A 12,900-nucleotide genomic window follows, 5' to 3' on the forward strand; every position below is an offset into this window, starting at 1 on the left:
TGACAGTTCTACGGTTAGAACTGATTTGGTCAGTTCTACCTAGAACAGTTTTAGACAGTTCTACCCTAGAACTGATCCTGACAGTTCTACCTAGAACTGATCCTGACAGTTCTACCTAGAACAGTTCTAGGGTAGAACTGTTCTAGCTAGAACTGTTCTAGGACAGGTTAGAACAGTTCTATGACAGAATATTCTGACAGTTCTAATGAGAGGTTAGAAGTGATCTCCACTGTAGGTCATTTTTACGTGTACGCCCGAACCTCGGTGGCCTGAATGCCCAAAAGGTTCCAGGTCAAAAAAATAAATACTGGAAGTTGATAAGCAGGGACAAGCCTCCGGAAGTTTTAGAGTAATAGAGAATGTCATAAAATTCCTGTCATTGAAAACTCACCAATAACAACATTTTTTAGATTCAATATAATTTTTTTTTTTATGTTTAATATATTTTTGTGTTTAAAATCTATTTAGAATGAATCTAATGACGGTCATTGGTTTAATTTGGAGTAAACGTCCAAACCAGTACCTTAAACTATGATTAAAGGGAGCCGTGGATAACCTTCAATCATTACCGAAGCAGTATGCGTGGTCTTTCATTTAGAATTATTTTACTTTATGAAAACAAGATGGATCAATCGCAGAAAAGTGTTTTCATCTGAAATTGAACCTAGCAAAGCGATGGCTTCTGCATCTGTCGATCTGATGTAACAACGTAACTAGATCTTACAAGTATTTGAAAGCTTGCAATATGTTACTAAACGGTGACCAGATCGTCTGACTTAAATCGCGCTAAAACTAAAATAGAAACGGAAAAAAATGGCTTCTGAAATTAACCATGAAAAAAAACTTCAAGGAAGTTTAAGTGAATTCGACGAAGGTTTAAGTAATTGTTATGTAATAAATTTTAACGTCAGACTGTAAAGGCCAAAAAAGATAAAAAAAAAAAAAAAAAAAAAAAAAAAAAAAATACGGGAAAACTCATCATATATATATATAGAATGAAATATTGACTGGGGAAAATTAGGTGAACGTTCGTCTGTAATGCCCACTGCTCACGACGTACTTATCATAGAAATTTAAACTGTGAGGTCACCAAAGGTTCTAAACGCCTAAATAAAATAATTAAAAATACTAATCAGGAATAACCTTTGTAATTTGAAAATAAATAAAAATGGCCTACAACACGGAGTCTTGGCTCACACCGAACAGCAAGCTATAAAGGTTGAATACTTAAAATTCTTTACTTGATTTTTTGTTATGGTTTGACCATCAATTTTCCTAATATGATATCGCACGTTCTTTCAGATTATTTTTTTTACTTAATTGGCTTTAAAAGTTACAATGCATGATGTCGTCTGTTTATGTAGTTCATATGTGTTTTTCGTTTCTCGTTGGTTTTCCCGTTTGAATGGTTTTACACTAGTAGTTTTGGGGCCCTCTATAACTTGCTGTTCGGTGTGAGCCCAGGCTCCGTGTTGCAGGTCGTACCTTGACCTATAATGGTTTACTTTTATGAATTATTACTTGGGAGGAGAGTTAAATTGTCTCATTGGCACTCATACCACATCTTCCTATATCTATCTATATCTATACATTTTTTTTTCAACAAAAGAATATATCACAAGAATATAAGTTTTGTAAGAAACGTGAGAAATTGTGTTGGACTTGAAGATAAGGCAAAGTGACAAATATCTGAAAGAATGAATCGTTTTATGGTATTAAACAAAGAAATCAAATGATTTTTTTAATTATCCAGAACTCTTCACAAACAAAACCCACATGTATACGCATTGAATAAATAGTAGGCCATTCTTAAATGATCACACCGTAGAAGTAGTTGTGCTCTTAATCAATGAGATATTTTGTGAATTAACCCCATCAACTTAATAGTTTTTTTTACAATGGATAAACCTATTTTTTTTATTATTATTAAATAATATCATCTCTGAACATTATTATTCTTATAAATGACACGGTTGTATGTGATGATTATAATAAATATTTAAAACAAATTCCTTTCAAGCTTTGTAAAAAGAAAGTTTCATTTTATGTATCGGAATTTGTAACAAGTGAATATTTCAATCCCCACTGGAAGGCCTCTGACAGACTGGGTGAGCATAAAATCATAGCCGTTGACAAACAAGTTACAACCTACAAACGTTTTACTGTCGACCACACTGTTATGCAATTAATTCTAATTTCGTCATTATGCTCTGGATAGTCATTTGAGCATAAACAGTTTTTGTCCAGCTACCGTAAAATTTCACAAATGTTTGACAAAATTATTTATATCTTAAAACTAAACTACGTAATGAACCTGCATGTACATAGTTATAATATTGGCACTGCCGACGAAATTGATGATCAAAATAGCTCGCTTTCGCGACATAAATATCAATGGCTCGACAAAAAATGAAAGTCACATATCCATAGGCGGATCCAGGGGGGTCCCCCCTTAGGTCAGTCAGCGGGCCCCCTCCCTTAGGAAAAGTTCTGGATCCGCCACTGAATCGAATCTTAGCTCATAATGAATTGCTTAAAAAAATAAGGAGAGAGAGTATAGAATTAACGGTAGATTTAGAATTTGACAGAAATAATATGAAACTAATTTTCGTCACTTTTATTCGCAATTACAAGCCATTGAAGAAAGAATTAAAATGTTGATGTACTGTTAACCAATTCCTTTATTTTTATTTATATGAAAATATTTTTTTTAACCAAATTCAAGTGTACGCCCGGGCGTTTTGACGTAAACGTAGCTACGCGTATGTTCAGTATGTATATTAAAGAAATTTATCCTGTTGAACTTACTTTAAATAAAGCTAATACTAACAATGACCACTGCCCTTTCCTCGATCTTGATATCTATATCACTAACAGAAAGTTGAATACTATAATTTATGATAAAAGAGATGATTTTTCATTTCCTATCGTTCATTATCCATTTTTAGATGGTGACGTTCCCTTGTCTCCATCTTACGGTGTTTATATATCTCAACTTGTACAATTCGCTCGTGTATGTAACAATGTTTAAGATTTTAACGAGAGAAATTTATGTATTACTGCAAAATTATTACACCAGGGTTTTCGATATCACAAACTAGTCAAAACATTTACTAAATTTTATCATCGGTATAAGGACATCATTCGTAAATATAGCTCAACATGCAGACTTCTTATACGTTCAGGTATTGCACATCCAATTTTTTTATGGAAATATTCTTTATAAAGCACAAAGGTGTCAGTATTCACCTCAAAAACTAACAAAACCTTTGAATAGGGATATAGTTACGATACTGTTGTCAGGTCATTAAAGATTGCATATTTTGGCGTTAATATTGATTCCCTTATAGGGTCATTGCATCGGAACTAAACACATTTATTCAAAAACCAGTTGTTGGCATGATACGGGTAATGTTCTTCTCATATATGTTATGATGGTATGATACTAAACCCCTAACGGGAAGGATTGTGCCTGATGTTCATATGATGAAATCATAATCTTTCAGTCAGTTTAATTGAAATCTGGAGCTGGCATGTCAGTTAACTGCTAGTAGTCTGTTGTTATTTATGAATTATTGTCATTTTGTTTATTTTCTTTGGTTACATCTTCTGACATCAGACTCGGACTTCTCTTGAACTGAATTTTAATGTGCGTATTGTTATGCGTTAACTTTTCTACATTGGCTAGAGGTATAGGGGGAGGGTTGAGATCTCACAAACATGTTTAACCCCGCCGCATTTTTGCGCCTGTCCCAAGTCAGGAGCCTCTGGCCTTTGTTAGTCTTGTATTATTTTAATTTTAGTTTTTGTGTACAATTTGGAAATTAGTATGGCGTTCATTATCACTGAACTAGTATATATTTGTTTAGGGGCCAGCTGAAGGACACCTCTGGGTGCGGGAATTTCTCGCTACATTGAAGACCTGTTGGTGACCTTCTGCTGTTGTTGGTTATTTTTCTATGGTCGGGTTGTTGTCTCTTTGGCACATTCCACATTTCCATTCTCAATTTTATTCTTGAATTTTACTGAATGAACTAAAAACAGCTTTTTTACCTTGATTTGACAACACTTTCTGAGTATTCGTAAAAATACCATTATAATTTAACAGCATACCTAGATATATAAATTCATCACATAACTCGATATTCTCTCCATTAATGAACCATTTTTCATCTGGTTTGATAACACCTCTGACAAAGAGGTCAACATCATTAGTCGACACGTCTTGGAGTTTTTGCTCTTAATGGTTTTAACAAGTCACATTCTGTCGTAATAGTAAGTAAACTACTTATAGGAGTGATTGCCCTTAAATGATGATTTTGTTTATCCTAATTTGTGCTTAAAGCTTGATAAAAACTAAATGAAGAAGACATACAGAAACTGTTAACCGAAAACGGTCAACAATTCAAAATCAACGAAAAAGAATTTTTTGTCATGGATGAATTCAAGTATAATAATGTTGGGGGGGTTTTTATTGTTGAAGATGCACATGCCATATCTCATATTTTTTTTCTCCGATGTACTTGTGCAATTTCGTTATATGAGTCGTTATTGACTTTCCTAGTGATCTAGTCCCCCAACCCCATTTACCCCTAAAATTCCTTTCATATTTATAAGTATATTTTCGTTTCTGTTCCTGATTCCGATTCCGCCGTTTAGAAACACCCTTTGAAAAATATATATGATTACAACTAACCGCAATCCTATTACAAAATGACCGTACTAAATTGTTTTTATTTTTTTTGCACAAAAGTTTTTAACAAATCTATATAACTATATAAAAAGCATTCATTATTGCATTACTATTATCTTTTGCAGACCATGTCACAGACAGAATGGATTACAACTTATAGGATACCATGCTTGCCTGGTGGTAATTTAGATTACACGCTAAATATCGTAGATACTCCAGGATTTGGAGATACGAGGGGGATAGCAAGAGATAAAAGAATAATTTCTCAGATGAATGACCTTTTTCAATCAAAAAATGAAAACAGTCTCCTAACTATCGATGGTGTTTGCTTTGTTACACAGTCCCCTTTAGCTAGATTAACACCAACTCAGAAGTACATTTTCGACCAAATTTTATCTATGTTTGGTAAAGACATAGCAAACAATATTTTTGTATTAATTACATTCGCAGATGGCAAAAAACCGCCTGTAATTGATGCCCTTACAAAAGCAAAGGTTCCTTTCAATACCAGTTTCAAATTTAACAATTCTGCACTGTTTGAACCTAACGCCGAACAATCAAAAGATAAATTTGCAAGAATGTTCTGGAAAATGGGAGAGGCAAGTTTTAAATCCTTTTTTGACCACTTAAAATCAGTCGATCAAAAGAGTTTACAGTTGACAGCTGATGTTCTCCGTACGCGAAACATCCTTGAAGTAACAATAGAAGGACTCCAACGGCAGGTCACAGACGGTATGAATCAGCTTAATACAATAAGACAAGAAGGTGAGATATTAAAACAGCATCGAACTCATATCGAAGCAAACAAGAATTTTCAATACGAGGTTGATGAAGTTGTCATGACAGAGATTCCTCTTGACCAAGGCCAATACGTGACCAATTGCTTGACATGCAATTTCACTTGTCATTTCCCATGCTTTATTGCGGACGACAAAAGCAAGAAAAACTGTAAAGCAATGGCAGGTAAAGAAGACTGTAACGTTTGCGCTAAAAAATGTCACTGGCAAAAACATAGAAATGCACCGTTTCGGTTAGAAGCATTAAAAAAGAAAGTAAAAAAAACCTACAAGGAGCTAAAAGAAAAATATGAAATTGCCCAGAAGGAAGCAAAAAATCAAACATCTGTTTTAGAAAAAGTAAAGAATAAATTTATAAATTTGAAAAGAGAAGTAGCAGATAAACTTACAAAAGTCAGAAAATGCATAAATGACCTAGACAAATACGCACTTAAACCGAATCCGTTGAGTGATATAGAATATATAGACCTACTGATTCACTCTGAAAAGTCCCAGCTGAAATTTGGTTGGGAGGATAGAGTTGATTTGTTGCTATCATTCAGAAAAGAAGCAGAGGTTATTTCACAAGCAAAAGCAGGCGTATTTGCGCCGTTCGATGAGTCATATTCGGATGAAATATTGAAAGAGTTTGACATTGTTTAACGCCTTATTGTTTTCTACATGCATTGTTTTGACATATATATGCTCATTTCACTGATGGTGTTTTTTATGCCCCACTCACCTACGATAGTAGAGGGGCATATTAATGTTTTCTGGTCTGTGCGTCCGTTCGTTCGTCCGTCCGTCCGTCTGTCTATCTCGCTTCAGGTTAGAGTTTTCGGTCAAGGTAGTTTTTGATGAAGTTGAAGTCTAATAAACGGCTTGAAACTTAGTACACATGCATGTTCCCTATGATATGATTTTTCTAATTTTAATGCCAAATTGGAGTTTTGACCCCAATTTCAAGGTCCACTGAACATAGAAAATGATACTGCGAGTGGGGCATCCGTGTACTATGGACACATTCTTGTTTATTATTGTTGCAACAAAAGAAATTAGTTTTCTGTATCTTTTTATTTATTTTTGCAAAATCAAAATTAAAATCTTTTTAACTAGTTTTGGCAAAATTCTTATTGTTTACTCGAAAATTTGGGCAAACATTTTATCCCCCAATCACCTGGCTGAACTGAGTTGGGGTGTAATTTACATCCGGTTATTAACCAATCGGATTGTAAGATGAATGTTTCATAAAAAATTATACATACAATTATGTTTGAAAAGAACGGTCACCGTGGCTAATAATTTAACAAGCATTAGCCTTTCAAAAAGGGCTAGTCGACTCTTAGCTGATGAAAATGGAAAGTGCTCTCGCTTTGTAGATTAATTCATTTACTAGAATAGCCACGTGCATCAATCAACAAATTTTACCACACACGTGAGGTCACACGTTATGAAGTAGTATATATCATTTAACTGTTTAACTTTGTTGTTAACGAAACTCCAGAAGATTCGACGATTTATAGATAAAAGTTACCTGTGTACCAATATCATGAATATGCATGATTAATGACCAGGCAAAATCTAATTGCTAAAATAGAGAGGACAAATCCGATACTCTACGGGATTGAAGGACATTTACTAGGTTTGGATTGTCCTAACCAATCAATAAACTTTGATTATTCACGTCTCGTAATATCTTCCAATCACGTAGCAAGAAAAATTCACGCACTAACTGTCCATCGTTCAATTCTTCCTAGGAGTCGATTACTAGGAGTCGATAACTAGGAGTCGATAAAAAGAACTAGAACACACTGGCGAAATCGCGGGCATTCAGAGCTTGGTTGAAAGAATGGAAACTGTTGAAGGGTTAATTTTTGCAAATGATTTTATGACTGGAGAATTTCAGGAAAGGTATCAACAGTCAAAGGTACTTTGTAGCAGAGCAATTTATTTTAGCCCTCCGCCTTTTTTTCCAAATCCGTTATTTTTTTATTTTTTTTAATTTAGATAAAGAATCTATAATAAATTTTTTTATATGAATATCTACTGCATTCTAATGCAGGTGTGGTTGGTATAGATAACAAACAAACGGCCCCCAAAAATTAGAGAAAAAAAATAATAGATATCCATACATGTATAGTACACAATAAGTTTGATCAAATAAACATATAATAAGTAGCCAAAAAGAAAGCAAAAGTAAAGCATTTAATATGACCGTCGTTGATGGTAACATTGGAATCGATAGTAATTAGCAAATACAACGTATACTTTATTTATAGTATATGTATGTTCATAGCATACAGATAAAGCGAATACAAATATGTCCTGTCCCCAACCACCTATGAAAAAGGGTAGTAATGCCCTTTATTATATACTTAGTAGTAAATACAGATAAATTGTATGTGTAATAAATCATTGGCAACCGTGCTGTATCAGCCATCCGTGATGATATCGATATCAGCACGGTTGCAAAGGCTTTATCACTCCTTTAATCTGTATGACGTCACGTCATCTATTGTAGTCACTGTTGCACTTATCAAACCCCTTATAAATCTGTATGACGTCATGTCAAACCTATAATCTGTATGACATCATTTCAAACCTTCTTATCTGTATGACGTCATGTCACATTAAAAAAATCTACGTGAAGTATATGTATATGATAAAGTGTATATGATATGGCTTTTTCAATATCACACACCGTATCAACCCTCAACCAATATAATCCCTCGAACAGAGCTCTTGGGATTATATTGGTGTCTCGGGTTGATACGGATGTGATATTGAAAAAGCCATATGATATTCTCTATTTAGAATGAAATTCAAAACAATGTGGCTGTGGCCATTGATTGACACATTAAATTCATCCATTGACTGGGACAATTTACGTGAACGTTTGTCTGTAACGACCACTGTTCACGACGTACCTACGATCGACATTTAAACTGTGGGGTTACCAAAGGTTTCTTAACGCCTTTAATTATAAAATAATTCGAAAAAATAATCAGGAATAACATTTATGTTTTGATTTATATAATTGATATAAATCAAAACATCGTGTTATTTCTCATTAATTTTTCGAATTACTTTATTAAGGTGTTGAGAACCTTTGGTGACCCCATAGTTTAAGTGTCTTTAAAAAGTACATAGTAAGCAGTGGTCGTCACATACAAACGTTCACCTAAATTGTCCCAGTCAATGGATGAATTTAATGTGTCAATGAATCAATGGCCACAGCCACACTGTTTTGAATTTCATTCTATTATATACTTAGTAGTAAATACAGATAAATTGTATGTGTAATACAAGCATTGGCAAGCTTGCTGTATCAGCCACCCGTGATGATATCGATATCAGCACGGTTACAAAAGCTTTATCACACCTTTAATTTGTATGACGTCACGTCATCGATTGCGGTCACTGTTGCAAAGGTTTTTAAATCCCTAATCTGTATGACGTCATGTCAAACCTATAATCTGTATGACGTCATTTCAAACCTCCTTATCTGTACGACGTCATGTCACATAAAAAAAACCATCTACTTGAGGTATATGTATATAATAAAGTGTATATGATATGTTTTTTTTCAATATCACACACCGTATCAACCCTCAACCAATATAATCCCTTGAGCTTTTGGGATTATATTGGTGTCTTGGGTTGATACGGATGCGATATTGAAAAAGCCATATGATATTCTCTATTTAACGTCGTCAAATGGTCATTTAGGCTACCGTTAGCGTCAAATTGGTTAAAATTTTAGCCTGATTCGTCAGAGGTCTCAAATAATTATCATTACCATCATTTTTGGGGAAAAAATTAACGTGATTCGTCAAAATCAGTCGATATTTTTTTATCGTCTAATAGAAATACATTTTATCGTCATGAACCAATAATTACCATAAATGTCATTTGGCAAGAATTTTTACCGTTATTCGTCATGGAGGTACCCCAAACTCCATACAGCGTTATCGTTCGGGTCATACTTCCCTTTCTCTACAAAGAAGCGTAGCCAGATGTCACCACTGTTTCGGAGTTTGGGAGGTACCCATGAAAATTATCCTAAGCGGAAGTCTAGTCTATTGCTTAAAAGTCCTACCGATGACGGAAACAATATCCGGACGCCCTTTTAGGTTATCGTTTTTCCGCCTCCCAATATTAACCCAAACGGAATAATCATAAGCGAGGATGACATATGCGACTATGCATGGTACCTATAAGACACAAAGGCATGATCATTTATTTATTGTGGTAGGAAGAGAAGTGACACACAAAATAAGGTCTCTCGTTAAATAGTATAGATAAGTCTTTCAACATTCTTAATAATGCTACTGTAAACATGTAAATTTAATGTACAATTATATTTCAAAAACGTTTACATTCAATTTTAGGACGATAGGGCCGGGAGTACAAATATCCTTATAATGATTTATGTATTAATGTTTTCAAATTTATTCATATTGATGAATTACTTTTCAGTTACATATATTTTGCAAATTTTAATGTTTTAAATTTAGTCCAATTTTTTGGTAATATGTTTTTTGCGTGGCTCTGTATTTATACACAGACAAATTTTGCTCACTTAAAATTAAGAATGGAAATTGGAAAAGTGTCAAAGAGATAGGAATCCCACAAAAAAGCAGAAAAAGATGAAGACCAAGAATGGGTCTTAAACACAGCGGGGGGAAATCCCGCACTCGGAGGCGGAAGTTCGTGTTATTTTGACCTATTGATACAATTTGTAATATTTTTGTTGTTATCTATTGATTCCCGTTTTCCATTTATACTGTATACCTTACAACAAAATTATTTCCATTTACCTGTGTACATTATTCTGTTTAACTGAAGTCTGTTTAATAAGGTTATGGTTGTCTTTCTGAAATGGTTTTACATCTCATTCCTTATTTTATTGATTTTGTATATATATTTTTTTTCATTGTGTCATAGATCGTGTACGTTCACTTGTGTTAATATGTTTTTAATTTAGTTAAGCCTTTTCAATTGATATTTCATAGTGTGTCTTTCTATGTTGTGATATAACAATATTTTTTTAGGTAAGCCGGTGAATATTTTTAAAAACCTTTTAAAACGTTTAAACCCGCTGCAATTGTTTGCATCTGTCCTAAGTCAGACTTTGTGACTTGGATTGAGAGTTGTCTCTTTGGCACTTATACCACATCTTCTTATAACTATTCATATTCTAATCATAAAAGAAAAAAATATTTGACTTGTATTGAATTTTAAAGAAAATTATTATAAAATTGTGTCTTAAATAATTCTACGTTATGACAAATTTTTATTGTGAACGGTGAATTAATTTATACAAAAGCATAATAGGGTCACATTTTGTTTAATTTATCTCATATTACGAGATAAGAAGTTTTTATCTCGTAGTTACGATATAATCATCGCGTAATTACGAGTAAACAATCGCGTAATTACGAGATAAGAAGTATTTTTATCTCGTAATTACGAGATAATTATCGCGTAGTTACGTGATAAATATTTTTTTTTACCCTAATAGGCTTTCGTAAATTTAAACCTCAGTTGCAGAATAATAAAAATACATGTTTATGTGACAGAGGAAATTAACGTTTCACTTCTTGTTTCAGATTTTCATGTTTTATTGTATATCTCTATATGTTTTAATAAAGATTCTTATTTTTATGATTTTTATACTAAAAGTTCATATCCAAGTTGTATAACTTTACACATATATGATTTCACATGGAAAAATATAGTTTCGTAACTTTTAATCTTTATAGCATTGTTTGATAAAATAGTTTGACGACGTCACGAGGTGATCCCCAATATTATAGATCCGTATGGCAGTACATTTCATATGGGGTTCATGACGTCACCTATTAATGCTATTGTATTTCATTTTTTTTTATTCAAAACTTTTTAGGATGTGCAATAAATTTATTATATGGTCCACTACTGACCACTTTCGATGTAACCACATTTTGGATATTACTAGCCCTCTATGGATTTGTAGGGTGTCGACCAGCAAACAATAAAACTTATGATACAGAAATTACCGCGGCAACTAAAGGTCATCACACGGCCTTCAACAAAGATCACATAGTCAGCTATAAAGGCCCCGAAATGACAATGCAAAACAGTTGAAATCAGAAAACTACATGTAACTGCATGATTAATGTTATTAATAATGAATCAAAAACATAATTATACGATATAAAGTTAGCAACAAACGACAACCTTAAAGTTACAGGCTCCTGACTTCTTGTGACAGGCACATACAGAATGCGGCGGTGTTAAGACGCCATCCCTCCCCTAACCTACCCTGGGACACTGGTAGTATATCGACCTGTATAACGTTAATTTGTCATGAACAAGCTCTGAAAAGAGACACTTGCAATATTTCTATGGCTTTTTTGGTATATTAGGTTCCATCCGATCCGTACCAATACCAGTTTCATTCAATCTTTTTAAATCACCATTGTCATCATCGTTACCATTCCATAACTTCTGATGCAAAATATTCTTTTTTCAAAATTTTTGAGTCCTATAAATTTATCAAATTAATATCATCTTCTGCATTTTCAATCAAAATATATTCAAGACCTTACTATAACATTCCATAATCCAATGGCAATTTTCAACTTATCGCCAAAGTTATAGTGTATGATTTTTTTTTACATAGTACCTGAAAATTGTCATATTTAAGACGATTTCATAATTTCAAACTTCAATTTTGCATGTAAATGTGGTTTCAGAAAATACAGATGGTTAGTTTGATCATCATTACACTTTTTATATATATGTATCAGAAATATTGTAGTTGACTTTTATGTATTTCTATATATTTAGTGACATTAAACAGCTTTTTAGACGTGTCATTGTTTCTAAGATAGACGTCATTCACCTGTCCAATTTTACTGGCTTTATTCAAATTGGTTACTAGTTGAAGGAAGATACATTCATAAGCTCTATCTATATTTTCCATCTCTTTACTGTGCCTTTGCTGATTTTTTTCTGAGTTAAATGCAAAGTGGAAACAAATCTATTGTTTATCTTATTTAAAAAGAAGAAGTTAAACTATTTCTCGGGGGGGGGGGGGGGGCAAATTATCATTGCCCGCATCATTGTATTTTATTTGTGCGTGCTCTCGGCTTCATATTATGCGCTATGAATATGCCGCTATATTCTAAATTTGAATATTATAGAAAAGTGTTCCTGAAAGACTTGCTATACACACGTGATTGATATTTTCATATTATGTGTGCTTTTAATATTTAGCACGTACCTACCTACCTATCCTCTTCTCCTGGTGGAGCATATGGTCGCCACAAGATTTCGCCATCCAGATCTGTCTTGAGCCTTTGTTTCGGCTTCTCCCCAGGTCATATCAAGCTCCTTTAGTTCTGCCTCAATTGTTCGACGCCAGGTGGTTTTGGGTCTTCCTCT

General features: G+C 33.6%; 1 protein-coding gene across 2 annotated transcripts in view; it reads left to right on the forward strand.

Annotated features, from left to right (window-relative positions):
* LOC143072961 (protein sidekick-1-like) overlaps positions 1-6,585 on the forward strand; it is a 44,009-nt gene extending 37,424 nt beyond the window's left edge. For both annotated transcript variants that reach the window (XM_076248141.1, XM_076248142.1), the window contains one exon: positions 4,819-6,585. In XM_076248141.1, coding sequence (XP_076104256.1) covers positions 4,819-6,132 — 1,314 coding nt within the window. In that variant the 3' untranslated portion in view covers positions 6,133-6,585. The remainder of the gene's footprint in view (positions 1-4,818) is intronic.
* The last annotated feature ends 6,315 nt before the right edge of the window (positions 6,586-12,900 follow it).

Source organism: Mytilus galloprovincialis, chromosome 4, assembly GCF_965363235.1.
Source record: "Mytilus galloprovincialis chromosome 4, xbMytGall1.hap1.1, whole genome shotgun sequence".
NCBI classification, from domain to species: domain Eukaryota; kingdom Metazoa; phylum Mollusca; class Bivalvia; order Mytilida; family Mytilidae; genus Mytilus; species Mytilus galloprovincialis.